The sequence below is a fragment of the Dreissena polymorpha genome, chromosome 13 (genome assembly GCF_020536995.1).
Source record: "Dreissena polymorpha isolate Duluth1 chromosome 13, UMN_Dpol_1.0, whole genome shotgun sequence".
In the NCBI taxonomy this organism is placed as follows: Eukaryota; Metazoa; Mollusca; class Bivalvia; order Myida; family Dreissenidae; genus Dreissena; species Dreissena polymorpha.
The window spans coordinates 34,559,793-34,587,770 of record NC_068367.1 but is presented as its reverse complement, the minus strand read 5'-3'; the positions used below and the strand labels follow the sequence as shown (position 1 = coordinate 34,587,770).

General features: G+C 35.9%; 2 protein-coding genes across 17 annotated transcripts in view; one reads left to right on the top strand and one right to left on the bottom strand.

Annotated features, from left to right (window-relative positions):
- Positions 1-27,978, top strand: part of LOC127856539 (serine-rich adhesin for platelets-like) — a 187,284-nt gene that overhangs the window by 5,476 nt on the left and 153,830 nt on the right. Inside the window, exon 2 of the mRNA XM_052392799.1 lies at positions 9,536-9,654. Within this exon, the coding sequence (XP_052248759.1) occupies positions 9,536-9,654 (119 nt within the window). The remainder of the gene's footprint in view (positions 1-9,535; positions 9,655-27,978) is intronic.
- LOC127856542 (mediator of RNA polymerase II transcription subunit 24-like) overlaps positions 1-27,978 on the bottom strand; it is a 225,511-nt gene that overhangs the window by 104,948 nt on the left and 92,585 nt on the right. The window lies entirely within an intron of this gene.

The following is a 27,978-nucleotide window of genomic DNA, read 5'->3' as shown; positions in this document are numbered from 1 at the left end:
TTATTTGGCTATAGAGAAACCTTGTAAACACTAGAAGTCACAATAAGTCACATTTTGGCCCAATTTTCATGAAATTTTGTCAAAAAAATTGTTTCTTTGATATGAAAGTTGAGTTTGAAAATGGGTCCGGTCAGTTGAATAACATGGCAGGCGGGGGGGGGGGGGGGGGGGGGGGGGGGGGCAGTTTTCTTATATTTATATAAAAGCTTGTGAACACTCTAGAAGTCACATTTTTTGCCCAATCATCATGAAACTTGGTGAAAAGATTGGTTTTATATATATAACATAATTAATGCCATAGTTATTGCCCTTAGATTGTCCAAATTTTCATTATATTATACAAAATCCTTGTAAACACTAGAGGTCACAATTTTGTTTCAGATTTTATGAATCTTGGTCATTATATTTTTTTTTGTTAGCAAAGTTTGATGTTTGTTAGGGGGTCAACTCAAAATATAGGCCACCTGGTCAAATCATACAAAAACAATATCACTCCATATGCCAGAGTTTTGGTTCAATAATGATGAAACTTGACCAGGATGTTTGTCTTGACAATATCTAGGTCAAGTTTGATGTTTGGTAAAGATTGAATGAACTGACTCCTCTCAGGTGAGCGAACTAGGGCCATCTTGGCCTTCTTGTTTTATGTACGAACAGTCAGACAAGCTAACCTGCAGTTTTACTAGCCTGCCTGACCACCAATCTTACTAGACAATGTCTGTCGTACGTGCCTTAGTGTCTAACCTATGTACAGTACAGCCAAAGCGGCACAAACATAATCCGCGGCTACGCCACGGCCAGATTATTAGTCCGCGGCGGCCGAATCGTGTGTTCACGCGGCGTATCGCCGTGGCACTCGGCATCGATCCGCGCAGCGACGCCGAGTCTGTATTAACCTCGCGTACTTTCGCGGAGTAAATCCGCCGCATACGTACGCGGCGGATCGAGTGAAAAGATATCCACCTACATGTACATACATGTATGTGTAGCGTAGAATTAATTACTCGCAACTGTTTATGTTTCGTTCGATTATCATTATTAAATTTGTAATCCGAAACACACTTCCCAATTGTAATGCTAACGCATCCTTTGGCAAATTCTAGCGTCAAATAAACAGTGCTAAAATATCCTTTGTTTCATAAAAAGCGCGCGAAAATTATGCATACATGTAGAACGCCGCATGGAAAGTTTGGGTGTATTTTGTGTTGTATAAATACATGAACATCCCGTCAGGCGTAAATCGCGTGTTCAGTGGAGAAAAAAAACCGCCCCGATTAGACGTTATTTCATCATCTCTATAAATAGTAACAAATGCCAAAATGTATTTGATACTTAAGGAAATATCGAGAATGTTTGTGTATCGTAAATATTTACCAGCATTTGCTTTAAAACTGTAATATACGGAATTATCGGGTAATTAGTAGCGATAGTAACTGTATAATATGAACAAAATAAAACGTGTTTATATACTCATATTCAAACAATAGTTATAATAAGCTGATAATTAACAAAATTACAAATACGTCGTCACCGTCTTGATTATTGATGTGGCTTCAAACTGCTAATTCTCTCAGCTAAAATATAATAGCGGAATCAACATGCAATTAATTTATAAATCCACCATATGCTGGAGCCTTGACCACTTGTATGTGCGAAAACATAATTACGTGACCTTGTTTATGTGTGAAATACATACGCTACGGGCGGGAAACAAACTTAATAATTGGCCAGACTCATTAACTATGCTTACATGTATATGCTAATACAATCCGCGCACAATAAATTTATTATGATTTTAATTTTTATTATAATTGTTCTTTCAAAATTTTTTAACTACATGTAACTAATAATTTTAAAAAGATTTTTTATTTCATGATGCGCATCGACTCGGCATCATGTCACGGATCGCGGCATGCCTCGGCGGACAGATGCGAAGTTTTGCGGCGAAATTTGACTTGCCGCCGCATACTGACGCGGCTTCAACGACTGACGCGGCATCGACTCGTTTCGCCTTGCCGCCGCGGATCGCGAAATACGTTTGTTCCGCTTTGGCTGTACTGTATTCTGTAAAAACATTTATTTTCGCCAGTAGTAAATTTCGTCTTAAAAAATTACCTTTCGTTAGCACAAACTGGCCAATTTTTGACTTCGAAAAAATAAATAAAAATAGAAACTGCCTTAGTCAATATCCGATTTGTTTGTTATACATGTCCGAAATATATCACAGTTGTGATAAATCGTGGTGGGGAAAGAGGGAGGACACTTTGGAGTCACTTGTACATGTAGGAGTAGGGGCCTTTTTGTCACATGCCGATATACTAGTCCTGTTATCAGGTGATCATAAATAGGCCCTCATTAGTTGATATCATTGACAAGTTCATTATTATGATTAGTGGATTAGTGGGAGCGAATAACCGTTAACGAGTGTTTAAAACAGTGAAGCCAATTGCCTATTGGTCTAATTCAATTACTATCATGGCCAAACTGATAACAATCTTACCTTTATCAGCGCCAATTAGAGAAGGTGCGAACATTATTGGTTATAATTAGCGCTAGCAAACTACATTGGTCAGTTTTCAATAAAGTTTCAAGAGTTTGCATCGAAAATATTGATGACTTTAAGTACAGTAATTTGCCTGAACTGTCACTTTAAATAATGTCAATGAATGAAGCATATTTAAATTAATACACTGCAGCTCCATTATAACCCGGATGACGGGGTCCAAGTCTCGATGAATATGTTTAAGAATTTCATAAACACAAACAAGCGTAATTACAACTCGCTCTAAGTGTTGACATGGAACACAAAGAAACATATGATCAGACCAAGTTTTTACCCTTGGACTTCGACATGTTTACAGGATGTTATATACTATTTTTTCCTGGACACTTACCTTATCTAGACCAGTGCTTTCCACAGGCCATTTAACGGTCCCTCGCCGGGGCGCTTAAAAGTCGAAATTAGAGACCACGGGGCACTTGAAATTTTCTGATAAGTGTGTATTTTTCATACTGCAATTAGGCATTCTTAAGATCGAAGCAATATCGACTTCGCCCAAAATTGTTAGAGCCGATTTATGATCCTCTGTCAATTGCGTCATGCATCTCTTTACCCACCTAAAGGCGGATCGTTGTTGTAATGGAAAATCGATATTGGCCAATGAGAGCGCACGCTTTGAATAAGCGACAACACTCGTGGGCAGTACTACCTGCATTTAGATCATGCATATGATGAGTCTCGGCCACTTACATGAACTAAGAAGACATATGGCAACCGGGTGTAATCCTTGTGGATATTGTGCATTTCATGCATAATAGGGAGGGTCAACACATGTATTGAACTCGTAGAAATTAAAGAAATTATCATTGAATTAACAACTGTAAATGTTTCTGTCGATTATCAAATGAGTATTATTAAATTTGTAATCCGAAACACGCTTCTGAATTTTAATGCTAACAAATATTAACAAATTCTAGCATCAAATAAACAGTGCTTTATCCTTTGTCTCAATAAAAAGCGCGTGAAAATTATGCAGACATGTTGAACATCACGTCAGGCGATTAACGCGTGTTCAGAGGGAAAAAAAGCCCCAATCGGACATTTTATCATATCTTTATCATATCTTTAAATAGTTACAACTAACATCTATGCCAAAATGTAATTGATACTTTAGAATAATGGCGAATGTTTGTGTTTCTTGAAATTCATGAGCTTTTATCATAAATATTTACCAGATTTTGCTTTTTAAACTGGAATATATGAGATTATCCAGTATTGAATAGCGTCGGGAAAAGTAATAAGTACCCCCCCCCCCCCCCCAAACAGCCCCGGGGCGTCATAAAAAATCCTGTGGAAATCACTGCTAGACTTCATCCCGGACATTTCCACTTTTCAGCCTTGGACAATGCAATTCATAGACATTTTCATCCTTGGACTTTTGATCTCCACTTCTCCCAGTTTCGTCCCAAATCAACCTCTGAACATTTGGCCTTAGAAATGACTGGAGCGGTTACTTTCATAGACTTTAAAACCAAAATGTTTCCACTCAAGACTTTAGAAAAATTGTAAGTTGTCACAATCATGAAGGTGTTTTCTTGTCACTTTGAAAATGGCAATACTATTGATCTTCTTGCGCTTTCTGGTAAATGTAAGACTGTGCCAATAAGACTGTGTTTGGTTGAAAGGTCCAAATCATGGTGTTGGTGGAGTAGCAATCGTATTGCATACATGTAGCTGTAAGTTTTGAAGTTTTTCATTGGTATCATATTTCCCCTCAAAATGAAGTACCAAACGTAAAATGAATGCATATTTATGTAAGTCCCTCAATTGGGAAAGTACAGAAGTGTACCCTTTACAAAAAGGAAAAAAATCGCTGTGTTGTTTCTTTATAAATGTATCAAATGGTTGGCATCATTATTGTTCATGTGTTTCATGTTCGTCTTCAATTTACTGTGCTACTGAAAATCACATGTTTTTGTTGACATGACTTAATAGTTTAGTTCATTCTTAAAACTTGGGAGATTTACTTTAGTGTCTCTCGTCTCTATTGCACGACAGGGAATTATAACAGCCGTTCTCAAGTTGAATGTTCATTAGGAAAGATCAATAAATAGACTGCCTCGCTAGCAAGCCTGGTCACTGGCAAAGATGGTATAAGCTTCATGGAGCTGTTGTTCATTCGTTCATGGCAAAAGGTTGTTGAACCCAACGTTCTTTGCTTTCCATAATGGAAAACTATAAAAAAATATTTCATTTATTTATTTTAATGGTGGCTTAAACTGACAAAAATGCTTTATCTATTGTATTATGATAACCAGTGATTTCAATAGCTTTTGAAAGCAAGGAGTTACATGTAAATGACCAAGTGTTTGAAATTGTTCAGGGTCAAAATTAATTTTTATGGGTTAAAATATTGGAAGATTTGAAGTCTAGATTCGTTTTCTGAATATTTGTTGATTGCTCTACACTCGTTTTTATGTATAAATTAACACAAAACACACACACATCAATTTGTGTAAGATGGACAGATAAAGAACATCTGTGTGTTCATTTTAGTGTAACATTGTACAGTCATGAAAATGATGCAAGGCAAATAATATGGAGAAGTCAACAAAAGTGGCATTTTTGCAGCATGCTTGCATCAAAAGTTAGCTCTTTCAGTGCTTGAACCGAATTTTGAAGGCCTTTGCAAACAGTTTGGATCCAGATGAGACGCCACAGAACGTGGCGTCTCATCAGGATCCAAACTGTTTGCTATTCTGATACATGTAGTATTCTTTGAAAAAAATCGAAGAAAATGCTAATTTAAGAAATTCAGCAGATGACATTTTAGCAGACGACAAATTTCCCAGCATGCAAAGGGTTATTGCAGAATGCTTGCATCAAAAGTTAGGATTCTGCTTCAGTTGAAATCACTGAGAGCTACATGTATAATCTCTATCGTAATAATATTGCAATAGTTATAAACTGTCATGATATTTATTTATTATTATGACAGTTCTTCCTAGTAGTAGTACATTGTACATTACTGTATGAATTTATCATTATGGTAATCAAAGTCTGAATATAAAATACAAAATCAATAGTGCTGATTTAACCCTTTACCACTTACATGTAGATACATGTACGTATATTTACGTATTTGTTGTCCCTTAAAAAAATTACATTTGATTAAAGACCTTTCTAACCAGATTCAAGACTTAAAGGCGTCCTTTCCAACCCTTAGATACTGATGAGCAGCATTATGCATCATAAAACCTGAACAGACTGCGAGTTACTCTGTGATGTAAGGATAAGCTTCAACATTGTGCCAATTTCATCTCTGAGTATAGTCTACCAGCAATTACAGTGATTTTTTTTTTGCACAATTGGAAAAAGAACCGGTACCAGCCAGAGCTTCAGATAAGATGCGTATCTGCGTAATTACGCATTGAAAAATTTAAAAAACGCATTAAAAATCAGCCAGGTACGTAACATTACGCAATAAAAATCTTGGCACGTATTTTTAATCAATTAAAGTATTTTAAAGAAAGTCTGTTCATATCATCATTTTCACTTCTTTCCTTTGCATCTATTTATATAAATAACCAATAATAATATTTCAAGATTAAACACGCCATGTAATATATCAGTTATCTGTGTAAATAGAAAATACCCCTCAATATTCCTAAGTATCCTTTATGGATGAAACAAAGGAGTAAAATATGCTTTAACAATAATATCAGAGGGTAATATACCCTTTTGACTTAATCCTTATCTGGAGCTCTGGTACCAGCCCAATTGGGAAAAAATGCTAGAAAAAACTTAAGTTTGGAAAATTTGGCATTTTGAAGTCATCAGATTGGGAAATTGGTGTATTTGATTTGTTGCTAACAAATACATAAACATTGATAACCAAGTGTTGTCATGTTGTTAATATTATGTATACTTAGATTCAAGCCATAAAGATGCATAGGAAAATTAAATGTTGCATTTTATTTATAAAAAAACACCTTCAATTTTGTTTTTTTGGACAGTAAACTGGTAAATTTTTAGTGTTTTTCGCCATTACAACTGTAAGAAAGTGCCGTTTGCCGGTACTTTATAAGGAAGGGGAAAAAAGGCTGAATAAGTGACCTGTAAACAAACAATGCCTTCCAGGCATATTTCTATCCACTGACTTAAAATCCGCCCCCTAATGTAATTAATTATATTCATAGAAATGCATTACTAATTGAGATTCCTTGAAATGCATCATATTAATTATTAACTTTTGATTGTTGACTAGACTATCAGCGATTGTCATCGATTAACAATTTGCCATTTATCCATTGCTATTGGAGCAATACATATTTACTACTGTACTTATTGTACACCTATAAATAAACATTCATTTATTGGACTTACACATGTACCATGCTCCTTCAGCAATTAGCAACATGAATTACTATTCAATTTTGTGTTTTTCATGAACAACTGTTGTTTTGTTTATTGGTTTTTACGCCCCCGAAGGAGGGCATATAGTGATCGGTCCCAGAGGTTTTTCAGCACTGTCTGCGCCTCCGGAAAAGGGAGGCACTCCCAAAGCAAACGGACCCGATACTGAAATGAAATTAGAATTTTTTTCTCAATTTCCCCCCCCCCCCCCCCCCCCAAAAAAAAATTTTTTTTTTTTTTTTTTTTTTAAGAATGAAGTGTCTTATAACTTGTGTGACTAACCAGTGTTTGTTTTGGTAAAAAATATCTGCTATAAGGTTTTGACTGTACAGTTCTTTTCTCAGAGTGTAACTGTAACTGAAAAACAAAACTGCAGTACTTACTTGAATAAACGTTGAACATGCCCAATATTGCATCTGTTTATATAAAGAAGACAAAATAACAAATAAAAACAAATTTATTTGTTAAACCGCTGAATTATTTAAGCATGATAAATTCACAATTTTTTCCTAAATGAGCCGTTTCATCCAAGCAAAATTTCCCAAAATGGCCAATTTTGTCTATAAACAATTCCCAATTTGGTCAGACTCCTTTTCCCAAAATAGGCAGAAAAACCCCTGGGTCTGTCAGTCTGTCTTTCCGTCACTCTTTGTGTTAAGGTTTTGTGTTTAGGTTTCGAAAAATGCTCATAACTTCTATGTCGCTTCAGATAGCAACTTGATATTTGGCATGCATGTGTATCTCATGGAGCTGCACATTTTGAGTGGTGAAAGGTCAAGGTCATCCTTCAAGGTCAATAGTCAAATATACATGTATGGCTTCAAAGCGGCGCAGAAGGGGGCTTTGTGTTTCTGACAAACACATCTCTTGTTTCCTATTTTTTTAAGTTACCTGTAGTTTACTACACAGCTACAATGTACTATAAATGCAAATTACATGCATTATACCCAGATACTATAAATGCACACTAAAGTACCCAATTGCTTACTTTGGGTATGCATAGCCATATCTCTGTTTCTTGATAATGTTCCTTTTGATTTTTGAATAGCTTTTAAGAATATTGAACAATGTTATGACAAATAATTGTTAACAATTGGTATCCAAAAGTTCACAGTTTTAGTGATTAATTACTTTTGCGATAGGCATTCAATTTAAAATGTGGTAAAAGATGAAACAACTTGCAAGGTAATAACTTGTTCAGTTCTTGTTTTAGCTAGAATATGCTGTACATGTCCTATCATGGTAGTGAAGTGGGGCTTTAACATGGTGACATAATCAGAAAAGCCGGATGACAATTTCTCATTTGCGTCATAGGGGAAAGCCAAAACAATTCCTTGCATGTTGCCTCTAATCAGATTGGGGACAGTTTGATGATTCTATGAAAAGATTGACTCTTGATTCACAGTCGTTATCATTTCACATATTGGATGATTTGTTAGTGTTAGAAGACCCCAAGCTAAATGGATTGGGGAAATTGTTGTTTTGGCTAAAATTGTGAAATGAAGATTTTGTTTAGTATGCCATTTGGTGTGCATATACAATTCATTGAAAAGGTACATTTATTAGTTGTTATTGACAAACTGCCAATGTTTATGATAAAAATGCCGAAGTCAGTGGCTTAGTAGTTGATATTTCCAGTTTTCAGAATTTACTGATGGACCCGAGTTCCAATAAAATTATCCAAGTTGGGCAAGTGCTTGTCACATCTGTGTCAATGGTGTTCAATATTATGGTGTTTACCATTTTGGGGCTCTTTGAGATTGGGAAAAAAACACATTGTTTTATTAAAATTTTGAAATAATTGTACCATATTTTTTGCTAACCAATACATATGTATTTGAAAATGAGAGTAAATGTTTAATTATCGTTTATACTAAGATTCAACCCAGAAAGCTGCATAGGGTTTTTTTGTTGTTGAGAATTTAAGTTGATCATTATGGAAAAATATTATACTTTTGACGCAGGGAATGGGGCTGAAGAATGGCCACATAATTGACCAAAAAAACACTGTTATGCCTGTGATGTTTCAGACAAAATTGTTGATGTGCTCATGGAATTTATGGAATTCAATATTATGCCTGCTCTGTTACAGACAAGATTGTTGATGTGCATATGGTGTTCAATATTACGCCTGCTCTGTTACAGACAAGATTGTTGATGTTACTATGGTGTTCAATATTATGCCTGCTCTGTTACAGACAAGATTGTTGATGTTACTATGGTGTTCAATATTATGCCTGCTCTGTTACAGACAAGATTGTTTATGTGCATATGGTGTTCAATATTACGCCTGCTCTGTTACAGACAAGATTGTTGATATGCCTATGGTGTTCAATAATACGCCTGTTCTGTTACAGACAAGATTGTTGATGTTACTATGGTGTTCAATATTATGCCTGCTCTGTGACAGACAAGATTGTTGATGTGCCTATGATGTTCAATATTACGCCTGCTCTGTTACAGAAGAGATTGTTGATGTGCCTATGGTGTTCAATATTATGCCTGCTCTGTTACAGACAAGATTGTTGATATGCCTATGGTGTTCAATATTACGCCTGCTCTGTTACAGCCAAGTGTTGATGTGCCTATGGATTCAATATTATGCCTGCTCTGTTACAGACAAAATTGTTGATGGCGGAGGCGGGAGGGACAGCCTCATGGAGCGGCTGCGGGGCCGTGTGGGACAGCACAGGTCCTGGACTGACACTGTGAAGACGCTGAAACTCATTCAGATGAATGTATGTTTGTACATTAGCCTCTGAGTGGAAAAGGGTTAACTATTAATTAGGCGCAATTTATACCCTAAAATTTATGTTTTAAAAGTTGGTGACATTTGCTTTATGCATTGATATACAGGGCCCTCAATCCGTCAAATCCACGGCCGAAATTCGGCCGCATTCCCCCCTCTGAAAAGTATACCTTTTTCCCCCTTTTTTTTATGGATAGATGTCTCATGATTACTATATCTCAATTCCATTTTAATTTAATCTTTTCAAACATACTAAATTATGAAATAAGCAATGAATATAGTGCAAACATGTAATAATAAGAGAGTAAGTTAAAAATCCCCCAAAAAGGGAAACACCGCGAAAATTCCCCATGCTATGGGTAGCGACCCGCTTCCCCTAAAATGGATTGAGGGCCCTGATATAAAACATTGTGCAATTTGAAAAAGGCGACCAATTTGACAGTTTCATGTACATGTACCTTTAAAATGGCATTAAAAAGTTGGATTTCTAATAGGATGTCTAGAGAACTTCACAAAAGGTTGCTGTGGTGTTGTTTATATGATCTTCCTAGCGGCCTGGAGGTCACTAGATCTCCACTGTGGCAGGGTTCTTGAGATCTTCCCCAAAGACCCCAAGTACTGGTTCTACCCAGGAAAGGGACTCTAGAGCGTTTCAATAAGCCTTAGACTTTTGATGCAATGAAGCTATAATAACTTATTTACATGTACTTTTCCTGGAAATTTTGAGAAAAAAGCAGTTTCAGAATCGGGAATTTTTGCGCACAAAAAATGTCCACTGATTCGGGAAATACTAATATTTAACATAACACATCATTCTAATTCAATTTATTATTATACTATTTAAGAATCAAATGGTAAATTGTATAGTTACAAACTTAGTTAGATGTAATTTAAATACAATTTATACATGTATATTAAAAAAAATGTTTGATTTATTGGAGTTTTTATGCCCCCGGTAGGAGGGCATATAGTGATCGCACCGTCCGTCTGTCTGTCCGTCTTTCCGTCACACTTTGCGTTTAGGTTTCGAAAAATGCTCATGACTTCCAGGCCTTTTTCTGTCTATCTCACGGGTCCAATAGTTGGATCCATTCCCAATGCCATATATGCATATTTGTTCCCAATTCTCAAAAAAAATCCCAATTAAAAAAAAGAAAAAAAAAATTTTTTTTTTTTTTTTAGAAAGAAGTGTCTTATAACTTATGATTATATGATTATTAGACTCTATATCTCAATTTTATTTTTTAAACAACCTACAAAATATATAACCATAATTTATATGATTTTTATCCAAAATGACTGGAAAACCCCCTGTCCAAATAATGCTTTTGTCGATGATAATTCTTATTATTATCTTCCCAATTTGGAAGATTTCGCGACTCAATTTTGCTTGGTACTTTTTCCCAAAATAGACAGAAAAAGGCCTGACTTCTATGTTCCTTGAGATATAACCTTCATATTTGGTATGCATGTGTATATGGACAAGGCCTTTCCATACGCGCCATAATTTTGACCCCTGTGACCTCGAACTTAGGGTCTGCGTTTAGGTTTCGAAATTTGTGTTTAGGTTTCGAAAAATGCTCATAACTTCTATGTCCCTTGAGATATAACCTTCATATTTGGTATGCATGTGTATATGGACAAGGCATTTCCATATGCACACAAATTTTGACCCCTGTGACCTTGACCTTAAACTTAGGGTCCGTGTTTAGGTTTCGAAATCTGCGTTTAGGTTTCGAAAAAAGCTCATAACTTCTATCAAGCGTTTATAGGGCGCATAAGTCATCCTATGGTGACAGCTCTTGTTCTTTTTAGATTGCCATTTTTGCTTTAATTTCTCTTTGGGATATGGGTTTGTTTGATGGACCCATATACAGTATACGTGTGGAAAAGACCACTTCTTGTTTTACAGATGTAAGCAACTGACAAAAAAAGGAACTAAATGGATGGGGGAAGTTGTGTTGTTTTGGCTAAAATTGTAAAAAGATTTTTAGTGTGCCCTTTGGTGTGCTTATATTCTTTGAAAAGGTATATTTTATTTGGTGTAAATGACAAACTGTCAATGATTATGAGGAAAAATGGCAAAGTCAGAGGCTAAGTACTGTTCATATTTCCAGTTTTCATAATTTTCGAATGGATTAGAATTCCAATAAAATTACCAATATCTTTTTCAGGACAAGCACAGGCAGTCGAACTCGATCGACAAGTCGTGCCTGCAGACATGTTTGGACAAGCTTCACAGAGCCATGAAAAGTGAGTACATGTACCGTCTAGCACCAAGGATAGATTGAAGTATCTTGAATGTGCGGAAATTCTTTAGCCCATTACCACTTAGAAACGTATTTTGATACTTCTCTAGTCCCTTAAACAATTAAATTTATAAAAGACCTTTTTTTACTAGATTCAAGTTTTAATGGCTTCATTTCTAACTCTTAGAAACTGATGAGCAGCTAACAGCATAAAACCTGAACAGACTGCGAGTTACTTGCTGGCTGTTCTGGTTTTATGCTGTTTGCACATTTCCATTTTTACTTATCCTTTGAGTGGGAAAGGGATAAGGCCTATTTTAGCCCAATTATTTTGGTCGGGGGACAATTGTTTAAGGCCTCTTTTTGCACAAAAAGGGAGCCAATTTCTGCAGCTTTACTTAAAATAATCCATCTGCTCCGCCCCCTACCCCATCTCCCAATGTTAGAATTTTATAAATTGTCCGGTGTCTAAAATTTCTTGTTGTGACAATTATTTGAGGCTTATTGAGGAACGGGGGGAAGTGTGGGGGATGGGGGTAATGGGACCAAATTTGTCTAGAGATTGTTCCCCCAATTACCCTTCAAAAATATTTATTTATGATTTTATAGTTAAACAGATGGAACCTGTTAATTGCAAACTAATAAATGTTCAGGAGTTACTAATTGGACAATTGTTATAACAATGTAAGCGATTTGGGCTGCGGTAAAGACCAGCACATCACTTTACTGATCACAGTTTTCAATTCCCTGAACAAAAATGTCAACCTTTTTAATCGTAATAATGAATTTGATTGGAAGCCAGTTACAATTGACAAACACATCTCTTGTTCTTTCTTTCTATTCACCAACCAGCAGACATCAGGAGTCATTCAGTGATTTTTGTTCATAATATTTTACAGCCTGTGCTTTTTGTATTGGGGAAAAATAGTGTGATAAACCATTAAATTGGGAAAGATGGAACATTATTAATATGGTTATAAAGAACAGTATTCCAATAGTTTATATGTGCATGTTTAACTTCATTTTTAGCTCATCTATTTTTTGAAAAAAAAATTATGAGCTATTGTCATCACCTTGGCGTCGGCGTTGGCGTCGGTGTCCGGTTAAGTTTTGTGTTTAGGTCCACTTTTCTCAAAAAGTATCAATGCTATTGCATTCAAACTTAGTACACTTACTTACTATCATGAGGGGACTGGGCAGGCACAGTTAGATAACTCTGGCGTGCATTTTGACAGAATTATGTGCGCTTTTTATACTTAGAAAATTGAAAATTTTGGTTAAGTTTTGGGTTTAGGTCCATTTTATTCCTTAAGTATCAAAGCTATTGCTTTCATACTTGCAACACATACTAACTATCATAAGGGGACTGTGCAGGCAAAGTTATGTAACTCTGACTGGCATTTTGACAGAATTATGTGCCCTTTTTATACTTAGAAAATTGAAAATTTGAAAGTTTTGTGTTTAGGTCCACTTTATTCCTACAGTATCAAAGCTATTGCTTTCATACTTGCAACACTTATTAACTATCATAAGGGGACTGTGCAGGCAAAGTTATGTAACTCCGAATGGCATTTGGATGGAATTATGGGCCCTTTATACTTAGAAAATTGAAAATTTGGTTAAGTTTTGTTATTTGGTCCACTTTACCCCTAAAGTATCATAGATGTTGCTTTCATACTTGGAACCCTCGCAAACTATCATAAGGGGACAGTAAAAGGACAAGTTGCATAACTCTGGTTGTCATTTTTACGGAATTATGGCCCTTTTTTTACTTAGTAACTTCGAATATATGGTTAAATTTTGTGTTTCGATCCACTTTACTTCTAAAGTATCAAGGCTATTGCTTTCAAACTTCAAATACTTTCATGCTATCATGAGGTTAATGTACCTGGCAAGTTGAATTTTACCTTGCCAATGAATGACCTTGACTCAAGGTAATAAATTTTGCTCAAATTGCTATAACTTCTTTATTTATGATAAGATTTGATTGATACTTACCTGACATACCCCAATAGACTCCACCCAAACCTTCCCCCGTGCCCTCCTCCCCCCATTTTATTTTGAAACGGTTAAAAAACAAATATTTATTTTTATTATTTTATTTTTGAAATACCGTCCAACCATCGCACCCAAGAATTCCCCCCCCCCCCCCCTCCGTTTTTATTTTTTGTGTACATTTTTTTCACATTTTTGGAAGATAATGTAATAAATGTCCACACCTTCACACTATACACCGCTCTTCACTCCACCTCTCCCTCCTTTGTGATTTAAATTGAGAGTCCCTTCACCTTTAAAAAGAAAATAGATGAGAGGTCTGCACCCGCAAGGCGGTGCTCTTGTTGAATTTCTATTATAAAGTGCTATGGAATAATATCGCTGTAAAGTGTATAATAAACTCAATAAAACAATTTGTTAATTTTAAAAGTTTGGATTTGGGGGGATTTTGGTATGATTCATGGAAATTAGTTACTTTTAGCCATTTTGAAACACCCTGATACGGGCTGTAGTTTTTGGCAAAAAAATCACATGTTATTTGACCTTTACAATCCTCTTTTTTTCTTTCCAGTCACCAACCAGCAGACGCTAATAGAGCGTCTGGACCTGATCTCGCGCCAGCTCGGAATGATCTTCACCCCATCCACAGTGTCCGACAACCAGGTCGCGCTGACCTCAGAGATGTTCAAGGTCATCGTGATCTTCGACGGTCAGAGCGGCGTCAGAGACGTGAAGATCAGCCATCAGGACACGCCCACTGTAAACTTAGCTGCATGTTTTGGTTTTTTTTCGTCTTTTTAAAGTACCTGTAACAAGCACTTTCCCCAGTGAGGAAAGTTGCATTCATAATACCCAATTGCCGTCTCAAAATTCACAAAAGGAAGGACAGTTGTGTGAATTTCATTCCAAAAGCGCATTATCTGCAAGTGAACAAATTCAAATGAGCACTGTAACGGATCATTTCAAGCAGGACGGCGTGTAAAGGAATATTTTAAATGGGATAAAGCAATGGTGTGCTAAGCAATTTAAAAGACCCATAATGCCCAACCTGAAGATTTTATCACACACTATCAGATTTTTATGCCCCGGATCAAATGATCGGGGGTATATTGTTTTTGGCCTGTCATTCTGTCCCAAAACTTTAACCTTGGTCATAACTTTTGCAATATTGAAGATAGCAACTTGATATTTGGCATTCATGTGCATCTCATGGAGCTGCACATTTTGAGTGGTGAAAGGTCAAGATCAAGGTCATCCTTCAAGGTCAAAGGTCAAATATATGGCTTCAAAGCGGCGCAGTTGGGGGCATTGTGTTTCACAAACAAGAGCTCTTGTTTGTGCTAATTTTTCCCCAAGTTGCGTGGTGCAGGATATTTTTCCAATGGGGCAAAAAAAATGCTGTTGAGAATTGTAGTAGTCTTATCAGCTTCTTTTTGTCAAGTTGATGGACCAACAATTTGCCCTTATCCCCCAGTGTGATAAGTTAATACTTTATTTGACCCAATAGTTTTTCCAATCTGAAAGAAGAAACCAATAATGAAACAAATTGTCCAAAACATTTAAATTCAGTTTACTTCTATTAAGCATGTACTATCTCAATTTGAAATCCTTGGAGAACTAATTCTCAGAGTTTGTTGTCATCAAGTTTATTTTAAAAAATGTTTGAAATCTCAACCATAATAATTCTCATTTAAAGTGAACCCTGAACACTTCTTTAGCGCTTTTTGAACAAGTTACTCAGCAGAGAAATGCATTGATAACTTGGATTTTATGATGTGAACAGAAATATAGGATCAACCGCATATAAAGATTTGTATGCAAACATTTCCAAAAGGGAAAACAACTGTCAATTTCTGGTTCATTGATACTTCATCTTTATTGCACTTAAAGAAGACAAGTGACATTTGTAAAAAAAGTGTCTCTAAACAATTTTCTATTTGAATCATAACAGTATCAGATGGGTGTCATTGGAGGCTAAATTACCAAGAAATTTCTGTCTCATGCAGGCAAACAATGATTTATTGGATGCTCGCTTTAAGATTGTTTCATGCAGGCCTGAAAGTGTGCCAAGCACAAGTGGAATATCTGATGATGATGCAGGCACTGCTTATTGAATGGGCAGATTGCTTTGCTCGTTACTCAACAGTTTATAACCATGAAATGTATTGTAATAATATATTCTTCAGTGTTTTTTTTATGCCCCTGGTAAGGTGGCATATAGCGTCCGTCCGTCAGTCTGTCAGAAAACTTAAACATTGGCCATAACGTTTGCAATATTGAAGATAGCAACTTGATATTTGGCATGCATGTGTATCTCATGGAGCTGCACATTTTGAGTAGTGAAAGGTCAAGGTCATCTTTCAAGGTCAAATAGTTCCGATCCGTTAAAATACATGGCCGCCAGGGGGCGGGGCAGTATTCCTTATATGGCTATAGAGAAAGCTTGTGAACACTCTAGAAGTCACAATTTTTGCCTAATCATCATGAAACTTGGTGGAAAGTTCAAACATTGCTTTCATTGATATCTCGGACGAGTTCCAAAATGGTCCAGATCGGTGAAAAAACATGGCCGCCAGGGGCGGGGCAGTTTTCTCAATATGTATATAGGGGAAGCATGTGAACACTCTAGAAGTCACATTTTTGTTCCAATCTTCATGAAATTTGGTCAGAACATGTGTTTTCTGGATATGACGGTTGAGTTCGAAAATGGTTAAGTTTGCTTGAAAAACATGGCTGCCAAGGGGCGGGGCATTTTTCCTTATATGGCTATATATGGCTATAGTAAAATCTTGTTAACACTCTAGAGGCCAAATTTATTGTCCGATCTTCATGAAACTTGGTCAGAAGATTCATCCCAATAATATCTTGGACGAGTTTTAAAATGATGCTGGTTGGTTGAAAAACATGGCTGCCAAAGGGCAGGGCATTTTTCCTTATATGGCTTTAGTAAAACCTTGTTAACACTCTAGAGGCCACATTTATTTTCCGATCTTCATGAAACGTGGTCAGAAGATTTGTCCCAATGATATCTTGGATGAGTTTGAAAATGGTAATCTTTGCTTGAAAAACATGGCTGTCAAGGGGCGGTGCATTTTTCCTAATAAGGTATGTATGGCCATAGTAAAATCTTGTTAACACTCTAGAGGTCACATTTATTGTCCAATCTTCATGAAACTTGGTCAGAAGATTCATCCCAATAATATCTTGGGAGAGTTAAAAAATGATGCCCTTTGGTTGAAAAACATGGCCGCCAGGGGGCGGGGCATTTTTCCTTATTTGGCTATATTAAAACTTTGTTAACACTCTAGAGGCAACATTTATTGTCCAATCTTCATGAAATTTGGTCAGAAGATTGGTCTCAATGATATCTTGGATGATTTTGAAAATAATAATGTTTGCTTGAAAAACATGGCTTCCAAGGTGCAGTCTTCATAAAACTTGGTCAGAAGATTTGTCCGAATAATATCTTGTTATCTTAGGTGAGCGACTTTGGGCCTTTCAGGCCCTCTTGTTGTTCAAATTTGGGGCCAGTAGGGGGACCAATTCCTTATGGAAATTGTTTTATATTTTTTTACATATTGGACCTAACAATTCCCTATTGAAGGTTAAACAAATTAAAAAATGCATGAATAATTAAATCTCAAAATTTAGTTCATCTCCAATTAAGCTCTATACGTTAAACCTTTGTAATTGTATTCAAATCACTTTTGTTATTAATTTTAAAGTATTTGTTGCATTAATGCAGTAATAACAGCATTACTAATTTCCCAAATTTTGCCAAAACAACTGGATTTTTTCCCAATTTAAATGGACCTGGTCCCATTTCCAAAATGGTGAAAAAAAACCACTGGTTGATTGTATTATTTGAGTGTTGTTCTGGGAAAAATGGGCTTGATACGTATGCTTGATGACCTGCTTGATACGTATGCTTTATGACCTGCATGATACGTATGCTTGATGACCTGCTTGATACGTATGCTTCATGACCTGCTTGATACGTATGCTTTACGACCTGCTTGATACGTATGCTTTATGACCTGCTTGATACGTATGCTTTATGACCTGCTTGATACGTATGCTTTATGACCTGCTTGATACGTATGCTTTATGACCTGCTTGATACGTATGCTTTATGACCTGCTTGATACGTATGCTTTATGACCTGCTTGATACGTATGCTTTATGACCTGCTTGATACGTATGCTTTATGACCTGCTTGATACGTATGCTTTATGACCTGCTTGATACGTATGCTTTATGACCTGCTTGATACGTATGCTTTACGACCTGCTTGATACGTATGCTTGATGACCTGCTTGATACGTATGCTTTATGACCTGCTTGATACGTATGCTTTACGACCTGCTTGATACGTATGCTTGATGACCTGCTTGATACGTATGCTTGATGACCTGCTTGATACGTATTCTTTATGACCTGCTTGATACATATGCTTTACGACCTGCTTGATACGTATGCTGTATGACCTGCTTGATACGTATGCTTTATGACCTGCTTGATACGTATGCTTTATGACCTGCTTGATACGTATGCTTTATGACCTGCTTGATACGTATGCTTTACGACCTGCTTGATACGTATGCTTGATGACCTGCTTGATACGTATGCTTGATGACCTGCTTGATACGTATGCTTTATGACCTGCTTGATACGTATGCTTGATGACCTGCTTGATACGTATGCTTTATGACCTGCTTGATACGTATGCTTGATGACCTGCTTGATACGTATGCTTTACGACCTGCTTGATACGTATGCTTTATGACCTGCTTGATACGTATGCTTTATGACCTGCTTGATACGTATGCTTTACGACCTGCTTGATACGTATGCTTTATGACCTGCTTGATACGTATGCTGTATGACCTGCTTGATACATATGCTGTATGACCTGCTTGATACGTATGCTGTATGACCTGCTTGATACGTATGCTGTATGACCTGCTTGATACGTATGCTTGATGACCTGCTTGATACGTATGCTTGATGACCTGCTAATCAGGGACTACACTTTCTGCTCAAATTGGATTTTCAATTTTTGAAGGGACTTCCTATAAAGGAATTTTTTTATAAAAGCGTTAAAGGGGCCTTTTCACAGTTTTTGGCATGTTTTGAAATAAGTCATTAAATGCTATTGATAAATGTAAACATTGGATCTTAAAAGCTCCAGTAAAAAATCAAGAATAAAAATTAAAAATAGGAAAAAACAAGTAGCCGCAGCTGGACTCGAACCAGTGACCCAAGGAGTTCTGGAGTATCCTGGAGTAAAAACGCATAAGTCCGCTGGGCTATTCTGCAAAGCATACTTGGTTAAAGTATTTTATGCATTATATGTGAAATCTTCGTAGTTTCACAAAAATTTTCGACAACAACAGAACTCTCCAAATTATTCAATCGTTTCGCGTTGCAATGCTTTATAATTTTAACCAGGTTTTCCGAAGGAAAAAACTGGTTATTAGATTGGCGAATGCGGGCGGGCTGGCTGGATGGCTGGCTGGCTGGCTGACGGGCTGGCGGGCGGAACAAGCTTGTCCGGGCCATAACTATGTCGTTCATTGTCAGATTTTAAAATCATTTGGCACATTTGTTCACCATTATTGGACGGTGTGTCGCGCGAAATAATTACGTCAATATCTCCAAGGTCAAGGTCACACTTTGAGTTCAAAGGTCAAAAATGGCCATATATGAGCGTGTCCTGGCCATAACTATGTCATTCATTGTGAGATTTTAAAATCATTTGGCACATTTTTTCACCATCATGGGACGGTGTGTCGCACGAAAGAATCACGTCAATATCTCCAATGTCAAGGTCGGCACGACTAAAAATATATTTTTTTTAAAAACAAACTTACAAAGGGGGTTAATTTTGTTTGTTCATTTCAAAAGTTCAGTTTGAGTTTTCTCCCTTTATCAGATTTTTTTTTCACAATGAAAACCTGGTTTTGTGACAATTTTGTTCCTTGTTAGGTTGTTAAATCGTCAAAAGAGGAATAAATTGGCTATATTAGACCATGGTTAATGTTCAGTAATACTGTTTCCTCACAAATATCATAACTAAAACGAAAATTTGCGAATCTGAATAAACTTTTCTCAATTTTGTCAATTTACCAAACCGTGAAAAGATCCCTTTAAGTGTGTTTCCTGATATAGCCTGGGCTAATCTGGTTCAATACTTGACCCACATGCATTTAGCCCCATTTTCCCAGAGCGAGGCTACAATTTAATTTATTTGATGCTTCCCGGTTGTTTATAGAGAAAACTGATAATTTCACTGTTTCAAACAATGAAAATTATCAGTGAAAATTTTCGATAATTTTCAATGTTTACTGTGAAATTACGTCTCTTTTTTTTTTTGATGAAATGACGTCATAATACCAGCGAAATTCTTTAGTTAAACTCTCTAACAATGTATATAAACTGTGAAAAAAAAGCATACAATAAAAAGAAAATTTGTTAGATTCGATGGAATATCGATTTTAATTCACGAGTGATCATAGAAAATTTATATTTTCACTCGTGGCTGTGCCACTCGTGAAAAAATAATTTTCTATGATCACTCGTGAATTAAAATCGATAATCCACCGAATCCAACAAATATCCTCTATATAATGCTAAGTTTTATCTATTATTTATATATATCCATTCTCTGTTTCAGAGTTGTGAAGAACTTGTTGACGTGTTACGGTAAGTATGTCCTAGTTTGTTTTGGACATGAATTCACAGCCAATTTTGAATTGATTGAATCCTCTGAAAAAAAAAGCAGAGGGGGTATACGCATGACTCGACATGAATGGTAATCTTGTTGTCCTAGACTACCAAAATGTAAGTCAGGACAAGTAAGAAAGTATCAGGACATAAGAAAAATTTAAGTTCTCAATTTTCTCAATAAACTTCCAACAAAATTGTTAAAAAAAATCCAGCACATTGGCTCTGATTTCCTTCCAAAACTTAATTGTTGATATTTTAAAGATAAAGAGCGCGATTATCGGATATTAACCCATCATCATACCATAAGTTACTTTACCATACTGTTACCAAGGGAGATACATAATTTATTTTTAACTTGTGCATGTTCCTTAGGTGTATTATTAAAGATGGTCATTCTCTCTTGACCTTTATTTACATTATATATATCTGGTTTTATTTTTTTAGCTCACCTGAGCACATTATGCCCACGGTGAGCTTTTGTGATCCCCTTTTGTCTGTCGTGCGTTGTCAACATTTACCTTGTTTACACTCTACAGGCCACATTTTATTGTCAAAACTGCATGAAATATGGTAAAAACACATGTACCAATAATATCTTGGACGATTTCGAAAATGGTACCAGTTGGTTGAAAAACATGCCTGTCAGTTTTCCTTTTATGGCTTAAGTAAAACCATGTTAACACTCTAGAAGTCACATTTGTTCTCCAATCTTCATGAAACTTTGTCAGAACATTAGTTCTAATGATATCTTAGATGAGTTTGAAAATTGTTCTGGTGTGAGATTGAAACTGGTGTGGCTCAAAAACTAGGTCACTTAGTCAGGTAAAAAAATATGATATACTTTAGAAGTCACTTGGCCTTCATGAATCAGCTTGCACTTTTTCAGAATAGTCTAATTATTGTGGGTCCCAGATGAGCACCTTAGGGCCCAGGGCCCTGTTGTTTATTTTTATTTCAATTCATTGTAAGCACAATACTACTGAGTATTTTTAAATTAACTTAAATTCTGTTGTATTTATTTCAGGAAGGGAGATTTTGACGAGTTTATCAGCCATTTGCAGGGATTGCTGTCTATTTATAGCTTTAATGGGGATAAGTAAGTTGGAGTTGATTCCCCCTTTTGAAGATTCTAATATAAGTTCAAAGATGGAAACAATTTCAATTGTTTGGGTAAAATTTCAGATATTATATATTATTACATAGATCCAAATGAGATGCATATTTTGGTTACAATTTGGTAAAAACTCGGTCATTTGTCTATCCACTCATACAGTGTTTTTTGCTGTTTCGTGAATGTTTGCTTCATAAGTTTGTTCACATAATAATACTCGGTAAAACCAGGTTTTATGCAAGTGGGGAAAGTTTTTCCCCAAAATTGCCTGTGCAGTGCATATGCATTAAGCCCTGTTTTCCCAGAGTGCTCATCATTGTTATCCCCCGTCATAGGCGGAGGGATATTGTTTCGGCATTGTCCGTCCTTCCGTCCGTCTTTCCGTCCGTCCGGAGCCATATCTTGTAAGTGCTTTGGCGGATTTCATTGAAACTTGGTACGTGTATATATATGGATAAGAGAATGATGCACGCCAAATGGCATGGTACACCATATGTTTATAACGGAGTTATGGCCCTTTGTATCTTGAAAAAATGCTTTTTTTGTGTGTCCGGAGCCATATCTTGGAAGTGCTTTGGCGGATTCCATTGAAACTTAGGTATGGGTATGTATATCAATAAGAAGATGATGCACACCAAATGGCATTGTTCACCATCTGTTAATAACGGAGTAATGGCCCTTTGTATCTCGAAAAAATGGTTTTTTGAGTGTCAAATATAACACTTTTGTGTCCAGAAGCATATTGGCGGGGGATATCAATTTAACGAATTTGCTTGTTAATTTTGTATCTGGGTGTCAGCATTTAAATTGTGAAAAATGATTGTATTGTAATTTTTTCAAAAACGTTTTACTATATTTTCCAGGAAACAGAAAAGCAAGGGGTACCTTGCACTGTCTACACTAGAACACGATCTCAATCTTATAGCTCAGTTACAAAGGTAGGCAACCACTTTAACCCTTTACCACTTAGATACGTATTTTGACACATTTGTAGTCCCATCGAAAGTTTAATATAATTAAAAACCTATCTCACTTGATTCAAGTTTTAAAGGCTTCATTTTCAAGACTAAAATGTTTTATGCCTAGGCCCTTTAAAATATTTACCACGTTGTTTTTGTTTTTTTGTGTAAATATTCAAACTTGACTTTGAGTTTTATGCTCAACACATTTTTATTGGAAAAAAACGATTTATTGAGTAACAAACATTTTTTAACGTGACATTAACATCAAATTATTTTTCTAAAGACACAAGCCTCATGGAATATATGCTGAATGGATGATAAGATGTCAGTACTTACGTGGATGGAGCACAATCAAGTCCCTTATAATTACACAATTAATCATCAGTCTTTTTTTAGGGCCCCTCTGTCATTTTTTTTCCTGGCTTAACCCAAGTATATGGAAGCCCCTCAGTCAATTACTGTATTTGTTAACTCGCGCATCTACACCAACATGCAGTTTTGGTGGGTTGGCACCCACAAAACTTTATCACACAAAAAGAAAAGCATTAAACTGTGGTGAATCCCTTTCAAACCGTTTTCCCCAACCTCCCAACCTCTGATTGAAGCAGGGCAGTTGTCAGTTACTGGCACATGTATGCACACTAAGTACTGGTAAACCAACTATCCCAGGACAAGTGTGAGTTTGCAAACCTAACGCTGTGATATTACTGAAATACTGTCAAAACAGCAAAAAATCCAACTAAACAAACCAGACTAAAGAAGTTCTTATGGCTTTTTTGACATGTCCACTATTAGAAATTGTGATCTATAAAGCTTATTTGCAATGTTGTTAATTTAAATGTTTCAGTTCAATTAACGGTGTTACCAACTATATACACAAGTCTTCACTCGGGATACTGTTACCAAGAAGGGGAGGTAATTATGGATAGTTTTTAAATTCTATGAATTCAAGTAGGACATAAGCAGCGTATGTTCTTTTTCGATTAAAGAGTCATTTCAGATGCTGCGCTATTATGTCCGCTTTTATGTTTTTCATTTTAATCCACCATTCTGAATCATTCAATATTAGTCGACAAAGGGCTATTCTTATAGCCACACAATATACATTTCTGAATTTCTACTGGACCCAAATTACTCCTATCTGGAACTCTGGGCTGTCCAGTTTATGGTTAAGGGTGAAGACTAATGAAAACTAAAATTTTGTCGTAATGTTGCATTAATTTTTCTTACCAGATAAAAAAGGAGTTTTAAAATTAAACTGAGCCTTGCACTGGGAAAATCAGGAAATGTACGTTAACAGCGATTTTTTTCCTTCTTTATAAAGTACCGGAAAACAGCACTTTCCCAATTGGGGGAAAAAAACAAATTTCACAATTGCTGTCCAAAAAGTTAACAGGTTTCCAAAAAATATATATATAATTTTTTTTTATTAGCTCATCTTTTTTTTGAAAAAAAAAAATTAGCTATTGTCATCACCTTGGTATCTGCGTCGGTGTCCGGTTAAGTTTGCGTTTAGGTACACTTTTCTCATAAAGTATCAATGCTATTGCATTCAAACTTGGTACACTTACTTACTATCATTAAGGGGGACTGGGCAGGCAAAGTTAGATAATTCTGGCTTGCATTTTGACAGAATTATGTGCCCTTTTTATACTTAGAAATTTGAAAATTTTGGTTAAGTTTTGTGTTTAGGTCCATTTTATTCCTTAAGTATCAAAGCTATTGCTTTCATACTTGCAACACTTACTAACTATCATAAGGGGACTGTGCAGGCAAAGTAATGTAACTCTGACTGGCATTTTGACAGAATTATGTGCCCTTTTTATACTTAGAAAATTGAAAATTTGGTTAAGTTTTGTGTTTAGGTCCATTTTTTCCCTAAAGTATCAAAGCCATTGCTTTCATACTTGCAACACTTACTAACTATCGTAAGGGGACTGTGCAGGCAAAGTTATGTAACTCTGACTGGCATTTTAACGGAATTATAGGCCCTTTATACTTGAAAATTTGGCTAAGTTTTGTGTTTTGGTCCACTTTACCCCTAAAGTATCATAGATATTGCTTTCATACTTGGAACACTCGCAAACTCATAAGGGGACGGTAAATGACAAGTTGCATAACTGGTTGTCATTTTTACGGAATTATGGCCCTTTTTTGACTTGACTATCTCATGAAGCTGCACATTTTGAGTGGTGGAAGTTCAAGGTCAAGGTCATCCTTCAAGGTCAAAAAAAAATTAATAAAATTCAAAGCGGCGTTCTCATGAAGCTGCACATTTTGAGTGGTGGAAGTTCAAGGTCATCCTTCAAGGTCAAGGTCATCCTTCAATGTCAAAGGTCAAAATACAAATAAAAATTTTCAAAGCGGCATTATCATGAAGCTGCACATTTTGAGTGGTGGAAGGTCAAGGTCATTCTTCAAGGTCAAAGTCATCCTTCAAGGTCAAAGGTCAAAAAAATAATTCAAAGCGGTGTTATCATGAAGCTGCACATTTTGAGTGGTGTAGGTTCAAGGTTAAGGTCATCCTTCAAGGTCAAGGTCATCCTTCAAGGTCAAAGGTCAAACAAAATATAAAAAAATCAAAGCGGCATTATCATGAAGCTGCACATTTTGGGTGGTGGAAGTTCAAGGTCAAGGTCATCCTTCAAGGTAACAAAAAAAATCAAAAATCAAAGCGGCGTTCTCATGAAGCTGCACATTTTGAGTGGTTGAAGTTCAAGGTTAAGGTCATCCTTCAACGTCAAGGTCATCCTTCATGGTCAAAGGTCAATTTTTTTTAATAAAAATTCAAAGCGGCATTCTCATGAAGCTGCACATTTTGAGTGGTGGAAGTTGAAGGTCAAAGTCATTCTTCGAGGTCAAGGTCAGCCTTCAAGGTCAAAGGTCACAAAAAAGAATGTTTCAAAGCGGCGTTATCATAAAGCTGCACATTTATTGTGGTGGAAGTTCAAGGTCATCCTTCAAGGTCAAGGTCATCCTTCAAGGTCAAAGGTCAAACAAATCATATTTCAAAGCGGCCTTCTCATAAAGCTTCACATTTTGAGTGGTGGAAGTTCAAGGTCAAGGTCATCCTTCAAGGTCAAGGTCATCCTTCAAGGTCAAAGGTAAAAAAAATAAAAAAATAAATCAAAGCTGGGCAATAGGGGGCATTGTGTTTCTGACAAACACATCTCTTGTTTTTTTCAAACATGGTTAAAAAACAAATATTTATTTTTATTATTTTATTTTTGAAATACCGTCCGACCATCCCACCAAAGAATCCCCCCCCCCCCAAAAAAAAAAAGATAAATAAATAATTTTTTGGTTGCATGTTTTTGGCATTTTTGGAAGATAATGTAATAAATGACCACACACCCACACTATCCACCCCTCTCCACTCCACCCCTCCCTCCTTTGTGATTGAAATTGAGATAGGTCCCTACACCTTTAAAAAGAAAAATAGATGAGCGGTCTGCAACCGCAAGGCAGTGCTCTTGTTTTTTTATGAATTAAATGCAACATTTAGTTTCCCTATGAAGTTCTGTGGCTTGAACCTAAGTCAATTTAATATTGACAACTTGAAAGCACTTAGTTATCAATTTCAGGGTTTTTCGTGAAAATCTTTCCCAATTGGGCTGGTACTTTTCCACATGGGGAAAAAAATCACTTCTTTACACATGCGCAATAAGCTCAGTTTTCCCATAGCAAGAAAGGAATGTATAAGTGGTGTGTTTCTGCATCTTGTGTAACTATAATCAAAATGTTTCTTTGAATTGCATAATGTAAAATTTATTCAGCTTATTCACAAGACTTATAATTATCAAACACAATCTATGTAATAGTTTATCCGTGTATATGTCCAGTGCAAATGCAAAAAGTGTTTCTATCACAAAATGCTTGAATTGTTTCAATTGCAAAATGCTTGTATTGTTTCTAATGCAAAGTGCTTGACTTTAATATTGGAAAATGCTTGAATTTTTTCTATTGCAAAATACTTGATTTTTTTCTATTGGAAATTGCTTGAATTGTTTTTACTGCAAAATGCTTGATTTGTTTCTATTGCAAAATGCTTGAATTGTTTCTATTGCAAAATGCTTGAATTGTTTCTATTGCAAAATGCTTAAATTGTTTCTATTGCAAAATACTTGGAACTGTTTCTATTGCAAAATATGGGGAACTGTTTCTATTGCAAAATTCTTGAATTGTTTCTATTGCAAAATACTTGGACCGTTTTTATTGCAAAATGCTTGAATTGTTTCTATTGCAAAATACTTGGAACTGTTTCTATTGCAAAATGCTTGAGTTGTTTCTATTGCAAAAGTTTTGAATTATTTCTATTGCAAAATTCGTATTTTTTTTCTATTGTAGGTCATCCGATGAAGTTGATTTATTATGTGTCTCCATACGACTTGCTGTGCAAGAAATCTAAATCTACATACCCAATGACTTTAGAAGGTATGATGTTTTAAAGCACTGTTTAATAAGTTATGAATTTCATTCTTTAAAAAAGGATTTGCATTACAGCACGGGAAAATCAAACATTTTTTCATGCACTTTTCTTTCTAACATCTTGGCTTATTTAGACTTTTACTCGATGCATTGCAGCTACAGTTTAACGAATGTAGTATTTCAAATGCAACTATGAATTTTAAGCTAAATTTATATACAGTTTTGCAGACTGCCATTCCCAGTATAATGAAATAAGTTTATGCTTATTATTGAGACAATTATTGCTGATATAATTTGAGACAAGTGTCGCAAGAGTGAATCCCTCGCCATATTCCTGAAAAAAATTTGAGACAAATGTCGCAAAAGTGAATCCATCACCAAGTATTTACTTCAGGGTTTCTAAGCCTTCCTAAATAAACTCATCCCTATACAGCTAAATAAACTTGTCTCTATGCATTTTAAGAAACTTAATTCTCTTAAGCTAATTAAAAATATCTCTATACAGCTAACTAACCTTATCTCTAACAACCATAGGTATGCTTTGTCCTCCTTTCAGCTGAGCTTCTCCTTTTCAATGTCAAACTAATGTTACAAATAGTTATTAACTTTGTTGGATCTATATTTAAGAGAACAGTTTAGTTGAACTCTGAAATAAGGCATTTTCCTCCCGTGAGGTTGTTCTGAAATCTCACTCTAAACAACACTGACCTTATAGTTAATAATAATATGCTAATCTCTATGTAGCTAAATGAACATATCTTTAAACAACACTGACCTAGTTAATAATGGAACGCTTATCTCTTTGTAGCTAAATGAACCTATCTCTAAACAACACTGAC